Source organism: Camellia sinensis, chromosome 2, assembly GCF_055761805.1.
Source record: "Camellia sinensis isolate YWXY chromosome 2, ASM5576180v1, whole genome shotgun sequence".
Classification (NCBI taxonomy): domain Eukaryota; kingdom Viridiplantae; phylum Streptophyta; class Magnoliopsida; order Ericales; family Theaceae; genus Camellia; species Camellia sinensis.
Window position 1 is genome coordinate 175,056,722 of NC_138962.1, and position 23,511 is coordinate 175,080,232.

At 37.5% G+C, this 23,511-nt stretch overlaps 2 protein-coding genes and 1 long non-coding RNA gene across 4 annotated transcripts; 1 reads left to right on the forward strand and 2 right to left on the reverse strand.

The window, feature by feature from the left end:
- The first annotated feature begins 225 nt into the window (after positions 1-225).
- On the forward strand, positions 226-3,908 carry LOC114296113 (upstream activation factor subunit UAF30). 2 transcript variants are annotated; one of them, XM_028240407.2, is made up of 2 exons: positions 226-682; positions 3,415-3,908. In XM_028240407.2, exons 1-2 carry the CDS (start codon positions 371-373, stop codon positions 3,538-3,540), a joined length of 438 nt encoding a protein of 145 aa, XP_028096208.2. In that variant the 5' UTR covers positions 226-370; the 3' UTR covers positions 3,541-3,908. The 2 variants fall into 2 exon arrangements, with proteins under 2 accessions (XP_028096208.2, XP_082772305.1); XM_082916179.1 differs by lacking the exon at positions 3,415-3,908 and adding an exon at positions 2,401-2,576 and having other exon boundaries at positions 240-682.
- On the reverse strand, positions 348-2,650 carry LOC145820470 (uncharacterized). Its single transcript, XR_014362053.1, has 2 exons — positions 1,505-2,650; positions 348-969 (listed from the first exon to the last, which is right to left on the reverse strand). It is a non-coding gene; the product is annotated as an uncharacterized LOC145820470 (long non-coding RNA).
- Positions 3,909-4,672: 764 nt separating the features above from the next.
- LOC114296112 (alpha/beta-Hydrolases superfamily protein) lies at positions 4,673-23,209 on the reverse strand. The gene is made up of 7 exons (XM_082916180.1): positions 22,898-23,209; positions 21,903-22,075; positions 21,765-21,817; positions 18,937-19,051; positions 18,634-18,756; positions 5,224-5,395; positions 4,673-5,083 (listed from the first exon to the last, which is right to left on the reverse strand). The coding sequence occupies exons 1-7, from the start codon at positions 23,075-23,077 to the stop codon at positions 4,898-4,900; spliced, it is 1,002 nt and encodes a 333-aa protein (XP_082772306.1). The 5' UTR covers positions 23,078-23,209; the 3' UTR covers positions 4,673-4,897.
- Positions 23,210-23,511: the final 302 nt, after the last annotated feature.

A 23,511-nucleotide genomic window follows, 5' to 3' on the forward strand; every position in this document is an offset into this window, starting at 1 on the left:
GGTTTAGGATTTAATTCTTAATTTTTTATTTTAAGATTTATGGTTTAAGGTTTAAGGTTTAATTCTTAAAATTTATTTTTTTATTTTAGAGTTTAAGGTTTAAAAAAAAAAAAAAAAAACTCATAAAACGCTGCCGTTTTATCTGCAAGCAGGAACAGCATTGAGGGGATCACAGCAGTGACCCCCCATCCAAACCAAATTCCTCTCTCTGTCTCTCTCTGAGTATGAAATAATATACATAGTGAATTTGTTGGTTCAGCTCCACCTACCTGAATAGTGTGAGATCATTTCTCTCTTTGCTTCGTTGCATAATCTTCTTTGTGTCTGAGAGAGAGAGAGAGAGAGAGAGAGAGGGAGGAGGGCAATAATAATGTCGTCGTCGAGTGGTGGAGGGTTTTTCAAGGGTTGCAGGGCTCTAATGGCGGCATCGAAGAAGGCCAAATCCTCCGCTGCGACTACTGCGAAGACTACCACCACCACCCCAAAACCCAAGCCACCACCACCACGACGCTCTTCATCATCGCCTGTAAATCTAAAATCATCGGAGCCCCGAAAACCCACCGGCATTCAGAAGGTTTCCCCAATCTCGCCGGCTCTCCACCACTTCCTCGGCGTTCCGGAGGTCACTCGCACTGATGCCGTCAAGAAGATATGGGACTACATCAGACTCCACAACCTTCAGGTCCCTAGGGTTTCAGTTTTATGGATTTCATTATACATGCTTCTCTCTCTACCGTTGTCCTCTCTCTAAATGTTTTAAACCCTAGGAGCTCTTCATTTCATTCTCTCTACTTGCTTATGTTTAATGCAATAAAAATAAATAAATAAATAAATAAATGTCCTTCTGAACTGTATGTATAATCATAAATTTAGCAGGTTCAATCAAATAATTCGTAATCACAGGTTCAACACAGTTCAGAACTCACAGATTCAATAATCACTCACATCATCACAAAACATAGATTCAACCTATGAAGCATGGGTACTTTGGAAAACTTGCCCTACCCATACCGGGTACTTACAGGTGGACCGTACCTCGGTACTTCTGCATACGTACTTGATACATGAAATACGTATCTAAATTTTTCTTTCTTAATTTTTGACGTACCTAATATATATTCAAGCCTATCGTACCTCAGTTGAAATAATATTTTCCTTCTACTACACAGATGAAATTTATTTCACTTGACTTCTTTTTATTTTTTGTTTCATGCTTAGCATGATTTTAAAATTAAACTATAGATTGTAAGTTATTTAATATATTGACATTTAATTTTGATTTATACTTTTATTTTTGGCATTAAATGTTAATTATAGGTTAGACCTTAACGAATTAAATCATTTAATTAATTTTTGCATTACTCTAAATTAAAAATAAATATTTTTTTACAAGCGTACCAAGCCGTACCCGTACCAATTTTTTTTTGAATTTTTCCGTATTGACGTACCCGTATCGTACCAGTACCAGTACTCGTACCCGTACCCGTGCTTCATAGGATTCAACAGTCTTCAATTGTTATTTGCAGTTGAAGTCGAAGTCGCTAGTCAATAAGGATAGAGACAAGGGAATGGAAGTTAGTCTGAGATGAGAGTCGGAGAGAACTAGGGCACTCCACTGTTCATATGCATGTATGTATATAAAAGGGGGTTTAGTTGAAAAAAGCAAAAAGGAGTGAGGGTCTACAAAAGATTTAAGAGGGGCAATTTGAAAAATTATTTTAAACTTGTAGGTAAAAATATAATTTGCCAAAATTTGAGGGGCGGACCTCGCCCATACCTTTGATTTTTCCAATATCACAGGAGATGAGTATCTTTTAGGATCAAAGGGATCCCCTTAACTAGGCCGTATCTGAAGTGCATACTTAATTTACCCTTTAAGGTTACCACATAGTGATCATTTCATTCTTTTAGGGGTTTTGAGCTCACGGATTGTCCCTTTACATCATCCTTTATCCAATCAGTCTTGCCTTAATTATATCGTTATCTTGGAGCATTAATCATATATTGATGATTGATGAATACTAAACCCATCATTTTTTGCAAAAGAATGTTGATGATTTATTAAAAAATTTATGTATCCTTTCACTGTGAAGTTGGTTTGAGTGAGGTTGTATTTCGTTATCTGCTTCATTGCACATTAATTGAATAGTTTTTATGCCAGAGGATGATTTTAATTGACTCTATTATCTTTCTTATTATGAGTTGACATTTCTCTTTTGTTTTTCCTATTGCAATTTTCAGAACATTTATGGATTTGCGTTCTGTATATATTTATTTATACACATATGGAAGCTTTGAATCTATATTTATAATTATAGTCATGGCATGATTTAGGTTGTGGCAGGGCGTTGTACCTACAAATGATACTATGCATATCTTTCTTTGTTACATGTTATACAGAAATTTGTTGATACAAGTTAACAGGAAGAATTCAAGAGATCTGTTTGTAGCACATGATGTGCAATGCTCTCCAAATCCACCACCTACCAAATGAGAGTTTGTTGATGACTAGACCTTTTGCTTTTCTCTGATTGATTTAATAATATTTAATGGCAATTTGAGCAAACACATGCTTCAAGTAATGAATGCTCTTGTTTTAATAGGTGAAATGATTTTGTTTTGTACTAATCAAATAAATTTAATAGGGCGTCTGTGGTTATGTTTGCTTTTGATGTATTGGGGAGCAGCGTCAATTGCTGTGACATGTGCGTCAACTCAGAATGGTCAATATTTCATTTTGTGTCCTCCTTTTGTCCATTATATAGTGGGTTTAATTCCTTAAAACCTTGTGTTTTCATTCTGAAAACCCTTACTTTTTTCTTACCCATACAAATCCTTAAAAAGAAAACTCATATTTTACTAACCATTCAGCCATAAAGCCCAATTAAAATCATCCCAAAACCCTACCTTTTCACTACTATACTTTAAAGTTGGACTCACTGATTGTAAGAGAGTAAAAAATACCCGCACTCATCCTACATCACCGACACCTATACTTGAGTCCATATAAGTCTTTACACGGGACAGATGCATGCACCGATGGATACATGTTATTCGACACATTCATGTATATATCTTAACATATGGTGCTCTCTAATTCTTTCTTCTGTTTCTGTTTCATTTTCTTCTCTCTTTTTTTTTTCTTTTTTCTTTTTTAAAGGTACCACCATCTTGTTCTCTATTTTGAAGCTTGTCTGGTGTTGAAATTACATTAATGCACAATTGAGAAGGTCTCGATGTTTTTATTCAGTATTGACTTGTTCAATTATATTGTGTTGACTGTGCACGTCAACTCATGGAGACACTTTCAACATTTACTATAAAATATACATAGGTATACAATATGATTGCTGTCAGAGAAACTCTATAGATCAGATATATTTTGCTGAATTATGTGGGTGCTTTTGATGGCAGAACCCCACAAATAAGAAGGAAATATATTGCGATGACAAGCTGAAGACAATATTTGACGGGAAGGACAAAGTGGGGTTTCTAGAGATTGGGGGGTTGCTATCGTCCCATTTTGTAAAAACTAGCTGACTGCTGATCGAGAAGACATCAACTTAATGTTAGTTCAACATCTTGTAAAAAGTAGGTAGGAAGAAAGCAAAAAGACTACTTCTTGTAATATTAGTCCAAGATTGATGGTCCCTTCTATGCAAGATGTTTTCAAATTGTGTCACAATGAATATTTGGTTTTAAAATGTTCTTATTTTGTGTAGAAATAGTTCCAAGCTGTGTGGTTTTTATTCTCATTAAAGCAGTGGATGTCTGTTTTGGTGTTGAATTTTTAGCACATCCGAATTGTATTGAATTTGGCTGAATTTCTATTCTCATAACTTTTGTACATGAAGGATGAATGAGATTTGTTGTCGATAATTATTTGACAAGTTTATTTCACAAACAAATTGATTTTTATGATTTTTTTTTTCCTCTCCTTATTTCATTGAATCTTCACCACCAAATCCTTCATTTTTTTGCAGAAATTATCATGCTCTCTATTCTCAGATATTTGTTATTTTGTTGATGTTTATTCTATACATAGGTGAATAATAATTGTGTGGGTAATGTAGAGCTAGTTGTCAAGAAGAGGCATGTGTTTAGTATATGAAATGCCTACTTTTTTACATTGATCTTAGAATTGACTTGCACTACCAACTAATTACTTTTGGGTTTGCGTTTCAATTTATCTGTAATGGTCAGGTTTTGTTTAGTTTGCTCCAGACTCTAATCCATTAACAAACATTTGTCCTTTTTTTTCTTCTTCTTCTTCTTCTTTTAAATTACCAATAGTTTCGACTACCGTGCACAAGGGATGAAGGGGCCGATTTTGTTTCCCACCTAACTAGCCAAAATGGATATTGTCAATTTTACCCATTATGTGATTATTGCTCGTATTGATCTTGGAATACCAAGTCGTCAAGCTGAGTTAGTGTTCTGGGAGAGGTGTGTTTGGTTGAGCTTTGGTATTATGGTTTTTATTTTTGGGAAGACACACATTTTGATTCTTCGGTTTTTTAAGTGACACCTTCAGATGGTTGGATTTCAATATGCAGATATGTCTGGTTGGATATCAAATACAAATACAAATCAATTGTCCAAAAATGAAAAGATTAGGATCATTTTATAGACCCATTTGCCATAGTGATTACTTAATGGGAAATTCCCCAAATAAAATCAACAAAGTGAATCATAATTCTGTTATACGGAAAAAAATGCAACTAAATCAAGTACAAGAACTGTTCTACAAACAATAAGAAACAGAAAAAGATGGTGTATTATATGAAAAAGATGTATTATATGAAAAATAAAAAAAGTATATACAATGTGAATAATTGGATTTACTTAAAAATGAATTGCTCGATTTTCTCTTTCCTTCTATGCACCTCGTAACTAATTAGTCAAGGAGATGGTGTATCCATTGCTCTACAATGGCAGGAGAGCCATACCACGGTCTTGATTCATCATCAGAGCCAACAGGCGAGTGGTATACTCCATCCAAACTAATATTGAGCGCACCTTCTAGATGGGCTGCTACTTCTGGCACAACTCCGTCGCCCCATACGTCTGCCTGACCACAAACCTGACACGTTATCATAATAATAATCAGCATTTCAAGCAGGAGCTTGTGCTTCTGATCTCCAGCATCACTAACAAGATGAAAACCACCCAGAACGAAGACTAGAACACTTTCAAGGCACCAAGAAAATAAAAAATAATTACCTGCTTGTATCCCTGACCAATGAAGCGAGTGCGGAAGGTGGGGGAAACTGGTGCTGATGTGCTTGTGGCATTTACAATAGCAAGCTCGGATTCTGGTTGGTCAATGTCTATATGAAATGTAGAACTGGAATTCACATCTGAATCATCAAAGAACCGAGCCCCTTGAATATACCTGCATTATTATACAGCACCAACTCAGTTTTCAAATAGTATGGGGGTCGAAATTAGTTTTCCAATCAAGATTGACTGCAGATATATATTTTTGCATTATCTCATAATATTATGTTCTTTCTCTATGAATGAACTGCCATAGATGTGGTTTCTTGTTCTATCTAGCCCTGATACAATCCAGCATGGATACAAGACAGCCATGATGAGCCAGAAGTCACTACCTGTGTTTTGTGCTACATTGAATCTAACCTTGTAAATTTTAATATGGCTCTTCAAGCAGACAATTTCTTCATTATTAGGTGTCTTAATGGATTTCATTTAAGGCTCCATAATTGGGTCACAATTGTATGGCCAGCCACAGCGAGTCTTTCGCAAGGCCATAAATAATTTTTTTCCTCTTTTGGTTTCACTCTAAACGTTACAATCTGTATGGTTCTTTTTAGCATTTTGGCTCAATTGCCTTCTCTGCCCACCTCCCAAAACAACCCACCAATAAATAATTACATTTCCAATATCCACTTCAGATGACATACATGCCACACTTGTAGTTTGCAAAATCTTAATATCACTCATAGAAAATTTCTTTAATTTACTACGAAGCACCATAAGATCTCAACAGTTGAGCACCTTGCAGAGTTCATGAACTCACGATAAAGTTATTCCATTTTGTTGTTGTGTGTGTGTGTGTGTGTGTAATTATCCCCTTAGGCATGAGTTGAGGTAGATTTTTGTTTTGTTTTTTGTTTTTTTTGGTACAAGGGTGGTGCCTCCTTGGCACATTCTTTAATACAATTTATTTTTTTTAAAAAACAAGAAAAGTTGTAGTCAACCTATGAAGCATGGACACCTCTCCGGAGGTCACATACAGGTGTCTGACATGAACACACTGGGACACTTGGGACACATTGTGGACACATTGGGACATGCTGAGAATACACCAGGGACATGTTGTGAACACGTTAGGGCACGCATGGGACACGTTAAGGATGCGCTGAGGACTATTTTTTTTTTAAAATAAAAAATTAAATTTTTTTACTAAAATAGCATACCTAAGATTGATAAATTTGAAAAAATTAAATATATAAAATTATATGTTTTGCACGTGTCTCCAACATGTCGTGTCCTACATTTTTTAAAAATTTGCATTTCTGTGTGTCTGTGTGTGTCACGTGTCCGTATTCATGCTTCTTAATACCTTTCACCTCTTTGTTTTGAGATATGTCAGATGGATTTGGATAAGAGTGTCGGAGTGTGGTACATCTATGCATAAGACCTTCCTAAACTCCCAAAAAAAAATTTCCCAATATATTTCTTTATGTGTCCTTGGGAGGGAAAAAAAATAAAATGTAATGAACTAAAATTTAAGGTGAGTAAAGTTTTGACCGGACAAAACATTAAAAATAGGTCATAATGTTCATAGAAACATTTTGCTACGTGATTAGTTTTGGACAACAAAAAAAAAAAAGAGTACTTTATTGGATGCCTAATAGATTAAAAATAAATAAATTACCCTAGAAGTATCTTAAATTCTTATAGTGTAATCTATACAAATCCATCCCTATCGTATCACTTTTTAGAGCATGTGGCATATCACGTTCCTATTCCCGTTCCACATACCAAAACGATTCACGTTCCAAGTAACATAGGTGTGACTACGAATGAGAAATTATTTTATCCTTGCCACTGATGTAAGCTAATTTCTTTTCACTCCATGAATAATTTTCTTATCCACACCACTCCACTCCGAGCAATTTATCATGTTAGTTACTTAAGGACATGTTCGACATGCAACTAGCAAGCTGATAAAAATAGCCGTATAATTTTACTCAGAAAAAAAAAATTGAAACTTGTTTCAGCATGAAACCCTTTGTATTGGTTGCCAAAAATATGGTTTTGCCTTTCAAATGGTTAAATAAAAGAATAAAATGAGAATCATGGGATGTTTTTGTTAAAACCTACCATCACCTACTCCACTTACTACACCTACTACCACCTACTACACACCTACCACTACTACCTACTACCACCTACTCCACTACATCTCCTATATAAGGAGCCCCTCACCATTTGTAATATATAAAATACACAATCAATAATACATCAATTTCTACATGGTATCAGAGCAAGGTTAAGAACTTAGTATTTTTCGCTTCACCGGCGGGCGGCAATCTCGCCTTGGCCGCCCGCCGGACCTCAACCTAGTCCGCTAGAATTTTCTACACATACCTTCACTCTCAGTCTCTCTTGTCTTGGAGGTTGATGATTCTGTGTTGTTTGGATCATATCTCATCTGATCTGATCATCAGCTAGTGCTATTCCGAGCAGAAGCAGAAGCAAACATGAGGATGATAGACTTGGGAAGCCAAAGGAGGCCCTTGCACATGTGTGCACATGAACATGAAAGTGATGGACACACCAATAACCTCCGTGGAGTGTGGCAGGGAAATCAGATTCCGGTGCTCATTCCGCTCACTCATGGAGTGCGTTGTCCCCTGCTGTGGTTTCCAGTCATCTTCCACTGCCACCGACCAGTTCGCCGATCTCGTGTATGCGCTGGAAATGAAAGAGAAAGAGAGAAGACAGAGCTCCCTCTGCCTCTGTGTGTGTGTTTAGGGTTGAAGAATCAATCAGAGTCCTCTCTCTCTCTCTTTCTAGATTTGCGTATGGGGTTCCCAGCCAACGGCTCATCGGAGAAGCCCCTGAAGTTCCTGATCTACGGCCGTATCGGCTGGATAGGAGGTCTGCTCGGCAAGCTCTGCGAATCCCAAGGAATCGACTACGTCTATGGCTCCGGCCGTCTCGAGAACCGGAGCTCCCTCGACTCCGACCTCGCCTCCATCAATTCCACCCTTCTCGGATCCTTCGAGACCCACCAGTTGTTGGGTTGGGCCGTGCCCTACTGCCCTGGCGGCGACCTCAATGTTCTCCGCTACCGTCAGGCCGACCACGTCTTCTCTCCTTCAGTCATTCGGTTCTACCTCGCTGCGATCGTCTGCGCTTCGACAACCATCATCTTCCAACATCCTCTTCTTCTAAGTCCATGTCCATATAGATCTCTTCTTCGTCCCTAATCTTACGGGACTTTTGATTGCTATCTTTGGAGCTGTGCTGGGCTCAGTTGGATGGTTCTGGTATGTAATAATCCTAATAGCTTTCTTTCTTGCTGTTATAGGAATACACATTACTTTCTGTTCCTTTGAAGCACTTTGAGCAGCTTTGTGTAATGCTTTCCCAACAATGCACAGTTGAAATTGATAAATGCAAGATGCTCCTTTAATTTAAAAAACAAAAAAAAGCCAAAAGTGCTCGCGTCTGTTAGAGAAAGACCCCAGACTCATTATTATGCTCTCTACTCTCACCTTCTCTCTCCACTTTTTCACATGGGTTTGTCCCTCTCTCTCCTCCGTTTGATTTTCAAATCAATTTCTTTTATTTATTTTTTCCAAATCACTTTTCATCTTTTTTTTTAAACACCCCCACTTTATTTTGAAACCATCACACTGATGTTTTTCATATAATCCATCTCCAAATATTTTTATCTCTTTTCTTTATCCCTTGTTTTCTTTCATTTTATTTTTATTTTTACACAAAACAAACCAAACAAAAAATAATAATAATAATAATAATAATAAAAAATAACAAAAAAAAAAACAACCTTTTACAAACTTGTCATTTCTTCATGCCGGGGATCAACCCCGATCAGCATTTTACACAAAAAAAAAAAAAAAAAAAAAAAAAAAAACCACCCAAACAAAAACAAAACACAAAACACATATCCACAGGCAGGATTTTTCTTCTCTACTCTGCCGCCGGTCTCTTCTTCTTGCCTCCGTCCTGGGCGGCCCTTGACGGTGCTACCTCCGAGTTTCCCACTCCACTGGGCACGATCACTCCACCCTGCTCCTCCACTACAGCATATGGCGGACCTCCAAATCGGAACATAACGGTGGCCTTCCGCTTCAGCTCCTTATTTTCCGCCTTTAGCACACTTATCTCTGCTCGCGCATCCTTGTACATGCGTTGGAGCAGAGCCAGTTGGGCGTTTAACTGCTGCACCTCATTTGTCCTACTCTGCAGCCGGTGCGACAGGTTTGTGACCGCCGTCATGGTCTCCACACATGACTTCAAAGTATACTGATTGGCCTCAATATCAGTTTGCACCGCCATTTTTTGCTCCACCGACCGCATCGGAAAGTTCAACGGAGCAAAACCAGAGGCGCTTGGTTGAGGTTCACTGGCCACCGCACCAGTTATCTCTCTTGTTGACTCGTTGAGGTCGGGAAAGAGAGTGAGCAGACCACGGAACGAAGAGGCCATATTCTGGGTAGCTGAACGGGAAGACGAGGCCATGTTATGGGTTGCTGAGTGTTTCAGAGAAGGGTTGGTTACAGAGTGTTTCAAGATTTGCAGCTCTTAGCGACAAGCTCTCAGAGAACGAAGAGGTTTCAACTGGTTTGTTATGCTTCCAAGCCTCAGCCTCCGCTTCGGTTTATAAAGACCATGATGAAGAGGCAGACACGCGCATCGCGCGCCATTTGACGCCAGACGACAAAACGGGCGCGCAAGCCAAGGTAGTCACGCGCCTCGCCATCATGTCCGGCACTCCTTTTTATGTATTAGGCACGCCTTTTGATGGCACGCCTTTTTATGGATTGGGCACGCCTTTTGAAAGATTGGGCACGCCTTTTGAGGGTGCGACTTTTTAGGGGTCCGACAAGACTCTGTAAACTGTCCCGACATTGATTCCGGTTAGTTTCTACAAGGGTCCAGCAAGACTCCGTAAACTGTCACAACAGCTGTCACAACATTGTCTGCTACAACGGTCCGACATGACCCCATAAACTGTCTTCTACATCGGTCCAACACGAGCCAGTGTCTTCTACATCGGTCTGCCATAACCATACAGTCTTCTACAACGGTCTGACACGACCATACAGTGTCTCCTATCCATTTTTTATTTTTCAGATTATTTTCTTGTTTTGTTACTCTCTCCAAACTCAAGTTGGTTAGTTCCTATCCCCCTTGAGTTTACGGAGGGCTGTTAAAACCTACCATCACCTACTCCACCTACTACACCTACCACCACCTACTACCACCTACTACACACCTACCACTACCACCTACTACCACCTACTCCACTACATCTCCTATATAAGGAGCCCCTCACCATTTGTAATATATAAAATACACAATCAATAATACATCAATTTCTACAGTTTTCTACAAAAAATTTAGATTAGGAGATAAATTTGCAGATTGAGATTAAGTTGTATTTGATGACTGTATAAAGCAGAATTATACAAATTTTTTGATTTTATAGTGCCTCTTCCAAAGGGATCAGAGTTGGATATCAAACCAATTTGCCTAGAACTTGGATGCACCCTGTGGATTTGTGCTTCCTGAACTGAGTAACCTGTCTGTTTACCTAGGAAGCATGGATACGGATACGGGGTACGGGTACGAGATACGGGTATGATACGATACGGATACGGCAATACGACAAAATTTGAAAAACTAGGATACGAGTACGGCAGGGATACGTTTATAAAAAATATTATTTTTACAATTTTTAGTAATGTAGCATACATAAAAATAAATATGTATGAACAAATAAAGTGACATTTATTTTAATTATAATTTCTTAGGAAATTTTTGATATTTTTTGCACAAAAAAAAATATGATAATTTATTTAGTCAAATAGGTTCAACTTTTTTCATAACCAAACACATTTACACCTTATTTTAATTCTTTTAAACGAATAATCAAAAATTTTATAAATATAAAAGCTAATATCAAGGTTCTGAAAAGCGATTGCAGTCGCCGTAATGGTGGCGGTGGAGCGGTTGCGGTTGCGGGGTGTAAAGGCCGTAGTGTAACGGTTGCGGTAACCGGAGCCGTGAATTTTTTTATTTTTCACACAATTTGAAAAAAACTTACCAATACGCATATTTTTTTTCCATGATCATATTTATTGGGTTAAAAATAAATATTGATCAATTTTTATAAATTTTTAAGTATGATCCAATATATTTCATATTTTTAAATCACTATAAACTGAGTTTTTTACATTTTATTTTAATAATTAATAACTTTATATTATACAAAAAATCAATCACTAACTATTATATATATAAGATAAACAATGATAAAAGTAAGAGAATAAATAAAAGCCTAAATATATATATATATATATATACATATTTTAACCAAGCCAAATAGATAATGACCACACTTATTATTATTATTATTTTCAAATAATATATAAATAGACACACACAAACAAAATGGTTGAGTGATAGCAGCTGAATAGAATAGCATAGACCTTACAGCTTCAACAAATCAATAACATGTTTTTCATCTTCCCTCTTTTCTCTCTCTATCTCTTACTCCTCTATTTTCTTTCTTTATCTTCCCTCTTCTCTCTATCCCTCTTCCTCCATTTTCAGTTTTTTTTTGTGTGTTTTTTCGAAAGAAACAGTTTGGAACCGTTACGTAACGGTGCATAACAAGCCGTTACGGCTGTTACGGCGCCGTTACGACCGCTACGGCCGACACACCTGTGAATCTCAATCACACTGCAAAAGCGGCCGTAACGGGTGGCGATAACTGCCAAAACCGTTACGTAACGGCGTTACATAACGGTTGCGGCCGCTTTTTAAAACCTTGGCTAATATATATATGATACATTGATATCAAATGAGGCCAAAATAGGTTACAGAGAGTATACTTTAAAAAAATAAAAAATAAATAAATAAATTGTATATCAAATGGGCCAAAACAGGTTACAGTTTACAAAAGAGTGTACTTATAATAAAAACAAAGAAACAAAAAAAATGTGTCCAGAAGAGAGATCGAAAAGGAGAGCGAGAGACGATAGAGGGAGAGGGAGAGATCGACCAAGAGGGAGAGAGAGAGAGAGAGAGTGAGATCAAGCGAGATCAGTCCATCCAGACCAGAGAGATCGAGCGAGAGAAAGAGTGAGATCGAGCGAGAGGGAGAGAGAGGGAGCGAGAAGGAGAGAGAGAGGGAGCGAAAGGGAGAGAGAGAGAGAGAGAGAGAGAGAGAGAGGGGGACGACCTGATCGACGAGCTGCTATTCGCGAACCTGATCGACGACTCCTTCCTGGTTGATTGATAGAGACGACGACGACTCCTCTCCTCATTTGCTACTGCTGTCGCGACCTAGGTAGGGTTTGGTTGATTTATTTATTTTGTTTTATTTTACCTTATTTTGTTATTTTATAGTTTGACTCCATTATAAGTTTTTAAAATTATTTTTTTGCCCTGCCGTATCCCAAAAATATCCCGACCGTATCCCTGAAGTATCCTCGCGTATCCCCGCGTATCCCAAACGTATTCGAAATTAAAAAATTAAAAAAAAAATAGGATACTCCTTTTGCTGTATCTGATACGTATCCCACCGTATTGGGCGCGTATCCGTATCCGATACGCATACGGGGACCATTTCGGAGTATCCGTGCTTCATAGATGTTTACTCTAGTTAGACATTGGAAGATATTGTGAGAATATTATGTTAATTATGGAAATGTGTTTTAGATTGATTATGAATATTAGATTGATTATATTTCCTATTTCAAATTAGGGTTAGGATTACTATATATATTGGTTGTAATCTTTGTATTAGAACAATTGAATATACAAGTTTATTCAAAAACTTACATGGTATTAGAGACGTCTTTGACCCAAAACCCTATAAGTCGACAGCTTCTTCTCTTTCTGTGTTTGTCTGGTTCGACTACAGGCTTCGTTCGTGGTTTCCTCTTGTTTGCGACACTCAGCCTCTGCCTTGTTCGTGACTGACTACCTCTACCTCGTGACTTATCTAAGTTCGATTCTACCTCTGCTTCGTGCCCTCTAGTTTTTGGGTTTGTGATCAGGTATAGTTGTGACACATCTGGTCATCATGCCTTTGACTCGCGTGGGTGACCCATCGCGATTACCTCTGCTTCTCTCTGGTCCTCTATTTTAGAACTTCTGATTCTCTGGAAGCTGAGTTATCTGGTTGCTTCGTCTCTCTTATTTGACCCATCTAGGTCGTTCGACCCATCTGACTATTTCATCTGGATCGACTAGATTGAGAGACTGAAGATTCAGTCGCGAGGCTTCTCTGTAACGATTTCGCTTTCTCCGTGGTTCTCTGATTTCGTGGGTCTCAATATCTCTCTCTCTTTCTCGTTGGGTCTCGACTTCTATGGTATTTGACCTATATCTCTCTCTCTCTTTGAGGTTAGGTCTTGACTTCTCTCGTATTTGACCCATCTGATATTAGGTTACTAACATTATATTTAAACCCAATACTCTTCTGGTGATTACGCTGTGGTTTTGGATTTAGGGTTTATTACACTTGAACTCTTTAATTTTCTGGTTATTATGATGTCTCTGACTTCTGATAAGTGTGTCTTCTGCCATCAGAGGAGCCATTGGAAATACAACTGTCCTGAGAAGGGACGTCTGCCTACCTTATTTTTTTAGCAATCTCAGAACCAATTCTGGGCTCCTCCCGCTGATTATATTGCATCTGCTCCAACTCCTGATCCTGACCTGGCTTCCTAGAGTGCTCAAATCAGTCAGCTTCAATATATACTGTTTACCTCCCAGCCATTCCTATCTGCCTCTATTATTTCATCTCTTCATTCAGGTTTGCTTGGGTCTTCTTAAGATATTTCTTCGTCTGTCTGGATTTTTGACTCTAGTGCCTCTCATCATATGACTCCCACCTCCCCTTACTTCAAAATTGTACTCCTCATTCCTTTCCTATTACTGTCAATGCTGCTAATGGGTCTGGTATGTCTATTATATCTATTGGGTCTGTCTTACCGTCTGCTATGTCTGTTGTATCTATTCCGTCTATCTTTTATGTTCCTCAGTTATCTGTCACTTTATCATCTATTAGTCAGCTTGATGTCTCTGATTTTGATGTTATTTTTTCTTCTTCTTCTATTTGTTCTGTGCAAGATCAGATGTTTAAGCAGCAAATTGAGATCGGCCGTAGAGTTAGAGATCTCTATGTGGTGGAGAGCTTGCATCTGCCTATGGCAACCTTTTCGACTACCTTTTCCTCTTTTCAGTTAGATTCTATGTCTAGTCCTTTCTACTTGTGGCATTCTAAATTAGGGCATTTGTCTGCTGATCGCTTATGGTCTTTAGCTCAATCGGATATCTTGGGTAAATTTCTCCTAATAAACTTACTGAATGTCGGGGTGTAAACTTGCCAAAATGCCAGCCTTACCTTTTCATAAAGTACTTCTACATCTGATACACCATTTTCTTTAGTTCATACTGATGTTTGGGGCCCTTCTCCTGTTCTCACCAAAGGGGGTTCTGCATACTATATGTCATTTGTTGATGACTGCACCCATTACACTTAGGTTCATCTTATGACTCATAACTCTGATTTCTACCAGATACACCGTACTTTCTAATCTATAGTCACTCTACAGTTTGGGTCTACTATTAAATTGTTGCGGTCTGACTTAGGTGGGGAATACTTTAAAACTGAATTCTATGAATACTTGGCCAAATTGGGTATCATTCACCAAACTTCTTGTACTGATATACCTGTCCAAAATGGTTGAGCTAAGCATAAACACCGCCATCTCCTTGAGACGGCTAGGTCTCTCCTTCTCTCTGCCTCCGTTTCGGCTTCATTTTGGGGTGAGACAGTTCGTACTGCTACTTTTCTTCTCAACCATATACCTACCCCCCTTCTTCTGGTCGGTCTCCTTATGAGGCCTTGTTTTCCCACCTTCCGAATTACTCCCTCCTTCGTGTGTTTGAGTCTGCTTGTTTTGTCTTTTTACCCCGTAAAGATAGGACCAACTTAGTACCCGGTCTGTCCTATGCGTCTTTTTGGGTTATAGTCTCACTCAGAAAGGTTATCGCTGTTATGACTCTGCTTCCCGTCACCTTTATGTCTCCCACCATGTTGCCTTTCTCGAACGTTTACCCTACTTTTAGCTTCCTCCTCTCACTGCCTCAGTTTCCAAAGAGGATTTGGTTCATATTGATCCATTTTCTTCTGAGGTCCCGTCTGATGAACACATCTCCACCGTTTCTCCTGAACTTGTTCCATCTTCTCCTCTTGTTTCACCTCTAGCTGCTTCTCCTCCTTCGGCTTCTTCTCCTCCACCGTTGTTAGTTTATTCTCGTTGCAAGGCTCCTCCTCCACCAGTTGTCTCTGCCCCTGCTGCTGATCCTCCTGCTTCTAACAACTCTAATCCTGCTGCACCTCGATATCCTACTCAAGCTCATCATCCTCCAAACATGTTGCATTGGTCTAATACATGTCTTTCTGCTTCCTATCGTACTTTTTTGTCTGCTATTCACTCTTTTTCAGAACCTCAATCTTACAAGGAGGCTTGTCAGGATCCTCATTGGGTTCAAGTTATGAAGGATGAGTTGTCTGCTTTACAGAAAACTAATACTTGAGAGTTAGTTCCTTTGCCTGCTAGTAAGAATTTGGTTGGTTACAAATGGGTCTATAAAGTCAAGATTCATTCTGATGGTTCTCTTGAGTGCTACAAAGCTCGTCTGGTTGCTAAAGATTTCTCATAGGAGTATAGTATTGATTATGAGGAAACCTTTGCTCATGTTGCCAAGATGACTACTGTTCGTGCTTTGATCCCTATTGTTGTTGTTTGTTCTTGGCCTCTTTATTAGATGGACGTTAAGAATGTTTTTCTTAATAGCCATCTCACTGAGGAGGTTTACATGCGTTCTCCCCCTAGCTTTCACCATTCCTCTAGACAGGTGTGTCACCTTCAGCGTGCTCTGTATGGTCTGAAGCGGTCTCCTCGTACTTGGTATGATCGCTTTTAGATTGTTGTTACTGAGCTTAGGTTTCATCCTTGTGCCCAAAACTTTGCTTTATTTCTTCTTCACACCTCTACTAGATTTGTTGCATTATTACTATATGTGGATGATATGATCATCCCTAGGTCTGACTCTTCTGCTATATCTGAGGTCAAATAGCATCTTTTCTGCACTTTTGAAATGAAAGATCTGAGCCAATTGAGGTATTTTCTTGGTATTGAGGTAGCTTTTTCTCCCAAGAGCTACTTTTTATCTCAGGCCAAGTATGCCAATGAGATTATTCATCGTGTCGGTCTTACTGACACTAAGATTTTTGATACCCCCATTGAGCTTAATGTAAAGCTTAACACTACTGATGGTATTCTTTTGGATGATCCTACTTCATATCAAGAGTTTGTGGGTTGCTTAGTCTTTCTGACAGTTACTTGTCCTGATCTTGCCTATATTGTTCATGTGGTTAACCAGTTTGTCTCTGCTCCTCGCTCTACCCATTGGGCTGCTTTGGTTCGGATTCTTCGCTATCTCCGAGACACTATATTTCAGGGTTTACTGTTGTCTTCTACTTCCTCTTTGGACTTGGTGGCTTATGCTGATTTTGATTAGGCTGGTGATGTCACTGATTGCAAGTCCACTTCTGGCTTCTGCATGTTTCTTGGTGATTCCTTAATCTCTTGGAAGGTAAAGAAACAGGCCGCTGTTACGCGTTCCAGTGCCGAGGCTGAGTACCGTGCTATGGTTCATGCCACAGCTGAGATTGTTTGGCTTCATTGTCTTTTGACTGAGTTGGGTGTCCCACAGTCTTCTTCGACCTCCCTTTACTATGACAACCGCAGTGCTATTCAGATTACACATAACACTGTCTTTTATAAGAGAACAAAGCACATTGAGATTGATTGTCATTTTATATGTCAGCATCTGCAGTCTGGCTCCATCTCGCTTCCTTTCATCTCTTCAACATTCCAACTTGCTGATTTCTTTACGAAGACTCACACCATTGCTCGTTTTCAGTTTCTTCTTGGCAAACTCTCAATATTTTTTGCTACAACACCTTGAGTTTGAGTGAGGGTGTGAGAATATTATGTTAATTATGGAAATGTATTTTAAATTGATTGTATTTCCTATTTTAGATTAGGGTTAGGATTATTATATATATTAGTTGTAATCTTTGTATTAGAACAATTGAATATACAAGTTTATTCAGAAACTTACATATATATGTAAAACATTTAAAAAAGACACCTAAAACCTCTGTCAGAGTTTCAAAAAGATAGTCAAGAACAAGAATATTACTTCAGCCCAGATAACACTGTCTCAAGCAAGATTTTTTGATTTATTTGCTTTTAGTTACTCCTGAACTAAATGATAACCTATGTTGCATGGACTTAGGTACAAGTGTTGAGTCCGATTGTGTATCTAGAGATCGGATCCATCAAACCTCAAATTAAGGAGTACACAAACTCATAAAAAATGGCCATATTTATATATTTTTAATATATTATGTGAGATAAAATGTGACATTTAGTGTCAAAAATATATTTTTCTCATTTTAAGCCAATTATGCTATATGCATATAATGATAGTGTTAAATACAAATATTTAAGAAGTGTCCGATGAAAAGTTATCTACACTTATCCTACACCTTTGTCCAAGTGTCGGGTGTCCAACATAGGTATTTGATTTATTTTGATGAGTCCATGTAACAGATACGTTAACTACTGAACCAGAATAAAAACACATTCTATTTATGGAATAAATACATTCTACTTGCATAATAATCAACAATATTCCTGTATTCCTGATATTGGCATTTACCATCTTTTGTATTTATATCCCACCATAAAAAAATTACATCTTCAAAACAAATTCAGATGCTTTCAAAGCTTGACGCTCTAGTAGAACAACCGAGGTTGATTCAAAATGGATTTGCTTGTGGTAACCCTTATTTCTATTATTTTACAACCATTTTTTTCATTATTTTGATAATGCAGCCCATGTAAACGAATCCGCTGGAGCAAATTTGTGCCTTATTAATACATATAATTTACCCACTACAAATACTTTGCTTTCCCTAACTCCTGTGCAACCTACTATCTGGGAATTACACATTATCAGCTAATTACCCCAATTTCTACAGAATAGAATATATCTAGAAATGGAATAAGATGTCACTGCATGAGAATCATGTACACCAATTCAAGTTCTCTGATTAAAAACTAATAGCATGGATCAAACAAACTTTATCGGTAATGAGTAATCAATAGTCATTCAGCAATGATGATAACCTTACAAGAACCAAAAAGTCTACAGTGGGATTTAGGAAGAGCAACTTTTAGCAAGATTATAGGGAAAGTTGAAGCAACTGTAGGAATAAGAATGAGAAAACAGGCTGTGTTTTTAAGAGTTTACCTCCCTGCTATGCATACATATCTCAGTTGTGGAGTATAGACAGCTTTTGAGCAATGTTTTTCAACATAGTTCAGGAGGCCCCTTGTTTGATCAATAACACCAGGTGAACCTTTTGGAGGTGGCCTGAAAGGGTACAACTGATGGTGATATACAATATATATTTCAAACTAAGCTCTTAACAATAGGAAAACGAAGTTTCTAGCAAATCCCATAAACTATACAGCTGTCAAAAAGGTTAATAAAAATATATAAGGGGATTCAAAAGCCAATAGCAACAATATTTAGAAATAAGATGATACATACAGGTGGGGGGTTCCTAGAGTCAATAACAAGGAAATATCAGACAACCCAAATTCTTGCATGTAGACACGTGCTAGCCACCCTCCTGCTGAGTGTCCAATTAAAGATAAAGTTCCACCTGCAATAAAATTTGCTTGATTATGGGTCTGCACTCTGCACTATATATATTTTATTCTGGGTTGAATTCATTTTGCTTGAACACATGGTATAGATTTGTAATTGTGAGAGTTGCACAGAATTCAGGTTTGCCTAGGTTAACTGTACCATTTTATTTTCAGAAAAAAAAAGTTAATAAATATTAAGGGTGGGAATTTTCGACAGGACTTGAACTGCACACAAAGTTTGTGGGTTAAGGTTGACCATTTATCGGCATGAACTCATAAATGACATGACCCGATAACATGAATATTACACAGGTCAGGTTAGTGTCGAACCTACATAATACGAAATTGATATGAACAACCCATTTAATGAATAATTAGTTACACATTTTAATATTATTCCCACTAAGGGAGCCCCAAGGGGATGGCCTAGTGGCAAGGCCTTGGGTCTTAGGGGTGTGCTCCCTCTAAGGTTCAGGGATCGAAACCTCTTAAGTGCTAACAATTTCTTAGGGCCATCGGACTGGGAGAAAAAATCCTTAAATTAACTATGGTGCACTTGCAGAAAATTCCTTGTCTAGAGTCTGTGCACCCCTGAGGATTAGTCGAGTTGATCTGGACACCCCAGCGGTGCCAACCAAAAAAAATATATATATTATTCCCACTGAGGGGTGCCACAACATTTTTGAATCTCTTATGCAACTCCATCTAACTTATTTCAAAGTATATACAATAGAACTTTATGCCTAACATAGGTTTTGTTTTTGTTTTTGATTAAATATAATGTATTTTTTGTCTACCATTTGACTTTCTAGTAAAAAAATATAATAATAGGATCTAGTTTTTGTAAATTAGGAAAAATAAAATTGACTTGAAATTTAATATTCTTACGAATAATTTCATTCTAGTCTCATTAAATTTAACTTGCGGATTTTTTAAAAAAAAATTCATACACTTGGTATTTTTAGCTAATGGTAAATTTTTTTGAAATGGCACATTAACATAATACGAACTAGACAAAGACACGATATGATAACACAAAATAATAAATGGGTTGGGTTAGTGTTGAGGTAATTCTGACACAAACCCAAAATGGCACGACACGAATACGACCCAACATGACATGATGGCCACCCTTAATAAATATCAAAATATGCAACTTATGAAAATGATTTTCGGGGAATTACTCAAAACTTTTAGAAGAACCCTTAAACTTCAAAGTATAATGCACACTTTATTTGAGAATGCTAGTTAAGAAATTAGAACAGAGAATGTTGCATTGTGTTTAGCATTGAATGGAAAAGGCCAATCCAGTGAAAGAAAGAGGAGCAAAAGTAAAGACATCATTTAGTCACAATCAAGTGGGAGACTATGACGGTTCAGCTGCATAAAAATGTATCTCAGATAATAAGTCTCCAGAGGAATGTTGGCTCCATTTGGTTAAGTTTCGGTAATTTTTTTAATTATTTATATTTTTGAAAAATTTGAAACTAGTTGACAAAATAAACAACAAAAAGTTATTTTCGAATTTTCAAAAATCAGGTTTGCACCCCCAAAAATGAAAACCATATGAAAATAATGCATTTTTTTTTTCTCACCAAACTAGTCTTTGAATTTTTTTTAGAAAATAGATTTTGAAAACTAAACCAAACAAAGAGTTTTTTTTTTTTTTGGTATGAAAGGAAGTAAAGAAGTTGTGAGCCTTGTTTAGATGTGCATAGAGTTCAAAAGATCGTGAGGCTCATAACATACCATCCACACAGTTTGTTACAACATGTGCTGAAGCATGAATTGATACATGTGCACTTGTGCTTTTTTAATGCATCATTTAATGTTCAAGTCAACTTAAAAATCCTTAATCCAAACTGATTGGGCCTATATGTATGTGTTTTCTGCTATGTTATATGGACTCGGGTATGAGTATTAGGTGTCGGTGCATATCCAAGCATCATACCCTCATAAATTTAAATCTTAGGATCTTGTGATACGTATCCAAACTTGGAAATGGGTACGGGACACATCATATACACATATATTGCATATTATATAATATTCTCGGATGAGATGTCATAAATTATGTAGAAATATACTAGAAATTATATATGATTCACGAAAAATATAATATTTCCATATCTAATTCATGTGAGAGACTAAAAATATTGCTTTACTAGCAAATATGAGTTTCTTCTTCTTCATATATTGTAATAAATTAAAGGATTCAAGTATCTAAATTGTCTATGAGTGTTGGACACATATCACACACTCCTACCCATGTCATATCCAATGGACATGGATACTCTGGGGGAAATAGAAGAGTCCATGTAACACAAGTTTTCTGTAGGACTCAATTGGAAACATCAACTCTTTCACAGTTATAGTTGCTTTGTGGAGTAGCCTACAAAGAATAAGAGATTACTTGCATTTAAAAAACAAAAGTAATGCGTAAAATTCAAAATGACATCATCAAACAGAAGTTACGAAAGAGTAAGTGTGTGCAGAAACTCTTCGGGGGACATGCATAAATCTTGGGCCTCCATAAAACACCCCTTACAATACTTTTTAGTGTACAGTAAATACAATCAGAACCCCTATAGCAATTACAATTTAGATTGTTTACTGCATCACAGTAAGAATCTACTGATGGTTTCAATAATAAAAGCAACTAATAACCAGATTTTCAAATGGTATTTTCACAGTGAAGAAACTCAAGAAAAGCATCAGATTACGAACCTCCAGTCAGTTTCTTTGCTTCATTGATAGCTTCATCAATCCTCTTCAAATACCTGCCAACAGAGTGATGGCTTAATGATCATAAATCATTACCTGCGAAGCATAAATTCAGCAAAGAGTAAGAGCAAAAGGCAATACCAATCAAGAACAGGGCGGGGGCAAAGAGTGCCACGCCAGTAATTGGGGTCCACCAAGCCAGCAGCATTCCTCAGCCAATCAACCCTCGAAACATTGGCAGCCACAGTTGGCACTCCGTACCCATTCAAGATAAGCTGTAACTTCTTATAGTCACTAGTATTATTCCCTAATCCCTGAAGTGGTGAGTGAGAGTGTATGGTTTTATCAGTCAAATTCACAAACACATAGGATGCACAAGTTTATATGTGTTTATTTACTTATGGGTATTCCAAATGCTGCAAACCCAATAATGGACACCAAAATTCAAGTCTCCCAAACCCTAAAAAAGTTCTTAGTTGACACTAATTGTATTATTTCCTGAGCCCTAAAGTACTTGGTGAGTGAGAGTGTAAGGATTTATCAGTCAAATTCACAAACACATAGGATGCATAAGTATATATGCATGAATTTGTTTATGAGTATTCCAAATACTGCAAAACCCAACAATAAAAACAACGCCCAATCAGTACACATTAATACATGTCTAGCAAGAAAAAAATTGGATACATACCAAACCTTTGACATAATGCACAAAGTGATTTCCCTCAGACTTGAACGCAAAACCTCAAGGTTTTTAGGCTAAGGTTTTACCATTGAACCAATGGTCACCAACAATGCATACCAAAATTCAAGTCTCCCAAACCCTATAAAGTTCTTCGTTTTATACTAATTTGGGATATCTTGATATGGTTTTACAAGTTAAATTCACAAACATACAGGATGCATAACTATATACATGAGTGTATGAGTGTATTTACTTATGGGTATTCCCAATGCTCCAAACCCAATAATGAACACCAAAATACAAGTCTCCCAAACCCTAAAAAAGCTCTTAGTTTTACAGTAATTTGGAGGATATTGACAAAATTAGTACTCAGCTAGCTTATAAACAGAAGAACAGGGCTATAAAAGTACATCATTATCTAGAGAGAGACAGAGAGAGACAGAGAGTTAACTGGAAGAATAACGGCGGGGCGATAGTTGAAGGTAGTGAGTGGGGAAGAAGAGGTGCTTTGTTGTTGTTGTTGCTGTTGTTGTTGAGATGTTGCAGAGCAGCGAGAGAAGAAGAAGGATTTGAGTGGTGGTGTTGGTGGCGGAGACAGTGAGAGTGGTGGCAATGTCAAAGCTAAAGCCATTAGCCACCAGTCAGTCTATCACCGCCGGAGTTAGGGTGGCGAGCGGTGGTGGGTTGTCTCCTTTGTGGCAATGGCAGAAATGGTGTGGTTGGCACTTGCTTGGTGATCTTGTCCTGCAAGTATTTTTTGTAGGGTAAATTTGCACTTTGACCATGTACTTTTACAAAGTTTGCACTTTTGTCCTCCTAAATAACATTTTTATAATTTAATAATTCGTTTTTCAATAAGAAAAATGATATATAAACGTATTTTCTGAACTCACTTTCTATATCCAATGATATGTCAATAAAATAATTGATTGATAATTAGAGAATAAATTAAAAAAAAAAATTGACTTAGATATTTAATTAATGATGAAAATTTGTTAACCAGTTAATACGACTCAAATCATACACATATGTTAGAAATTGAGCGCTCAGGTGACATGATCCTTT

What these genes read in the sequence shown, in the direction of transcription:
- LOC114296112 (XM_082916180.1), bottom strand. Translation starts at nt 23,077, where the DNA reads ATGGCTTTAGCTTTGACATTGCCACCACTCTCACTGTCTCCGCCACCA. An exon ending in AGCAAAGAAACTGACTGGAG is followed by an intron (nt 19,052 to 21,764) that starts GTTCGTAATCTG and finishes ATTTTATTGCAG; the next exon opens with GTGGAACTTTATCTTTAATT. An exon ending in ACTCTAGGAACCCCCCACCT is followed by an intron (nt 18,757 to 18,936) that starts GTATGTATCATC and finishes GTACCCTTTCAG; the next exon opens with GCCACCTCCAAAAGGTTCAC.
- LOC114296113 (XM_028240407.2), top strand. Translation starts at nt 371, where the DNA reads ATGTCGTCGTCGAGTGGTGGAGGGTTTTTCAAGGGTTGCAGGGCTCTA. An exon ending in TCAGACTCCACAACCTTCAG is followed by an intron (nt 683 to 3,414) that starts GTCCCTAGGGTT and finishes TTTTGATGGCAG; the next exon opens with AACCCCACAAATAAGAAGGA.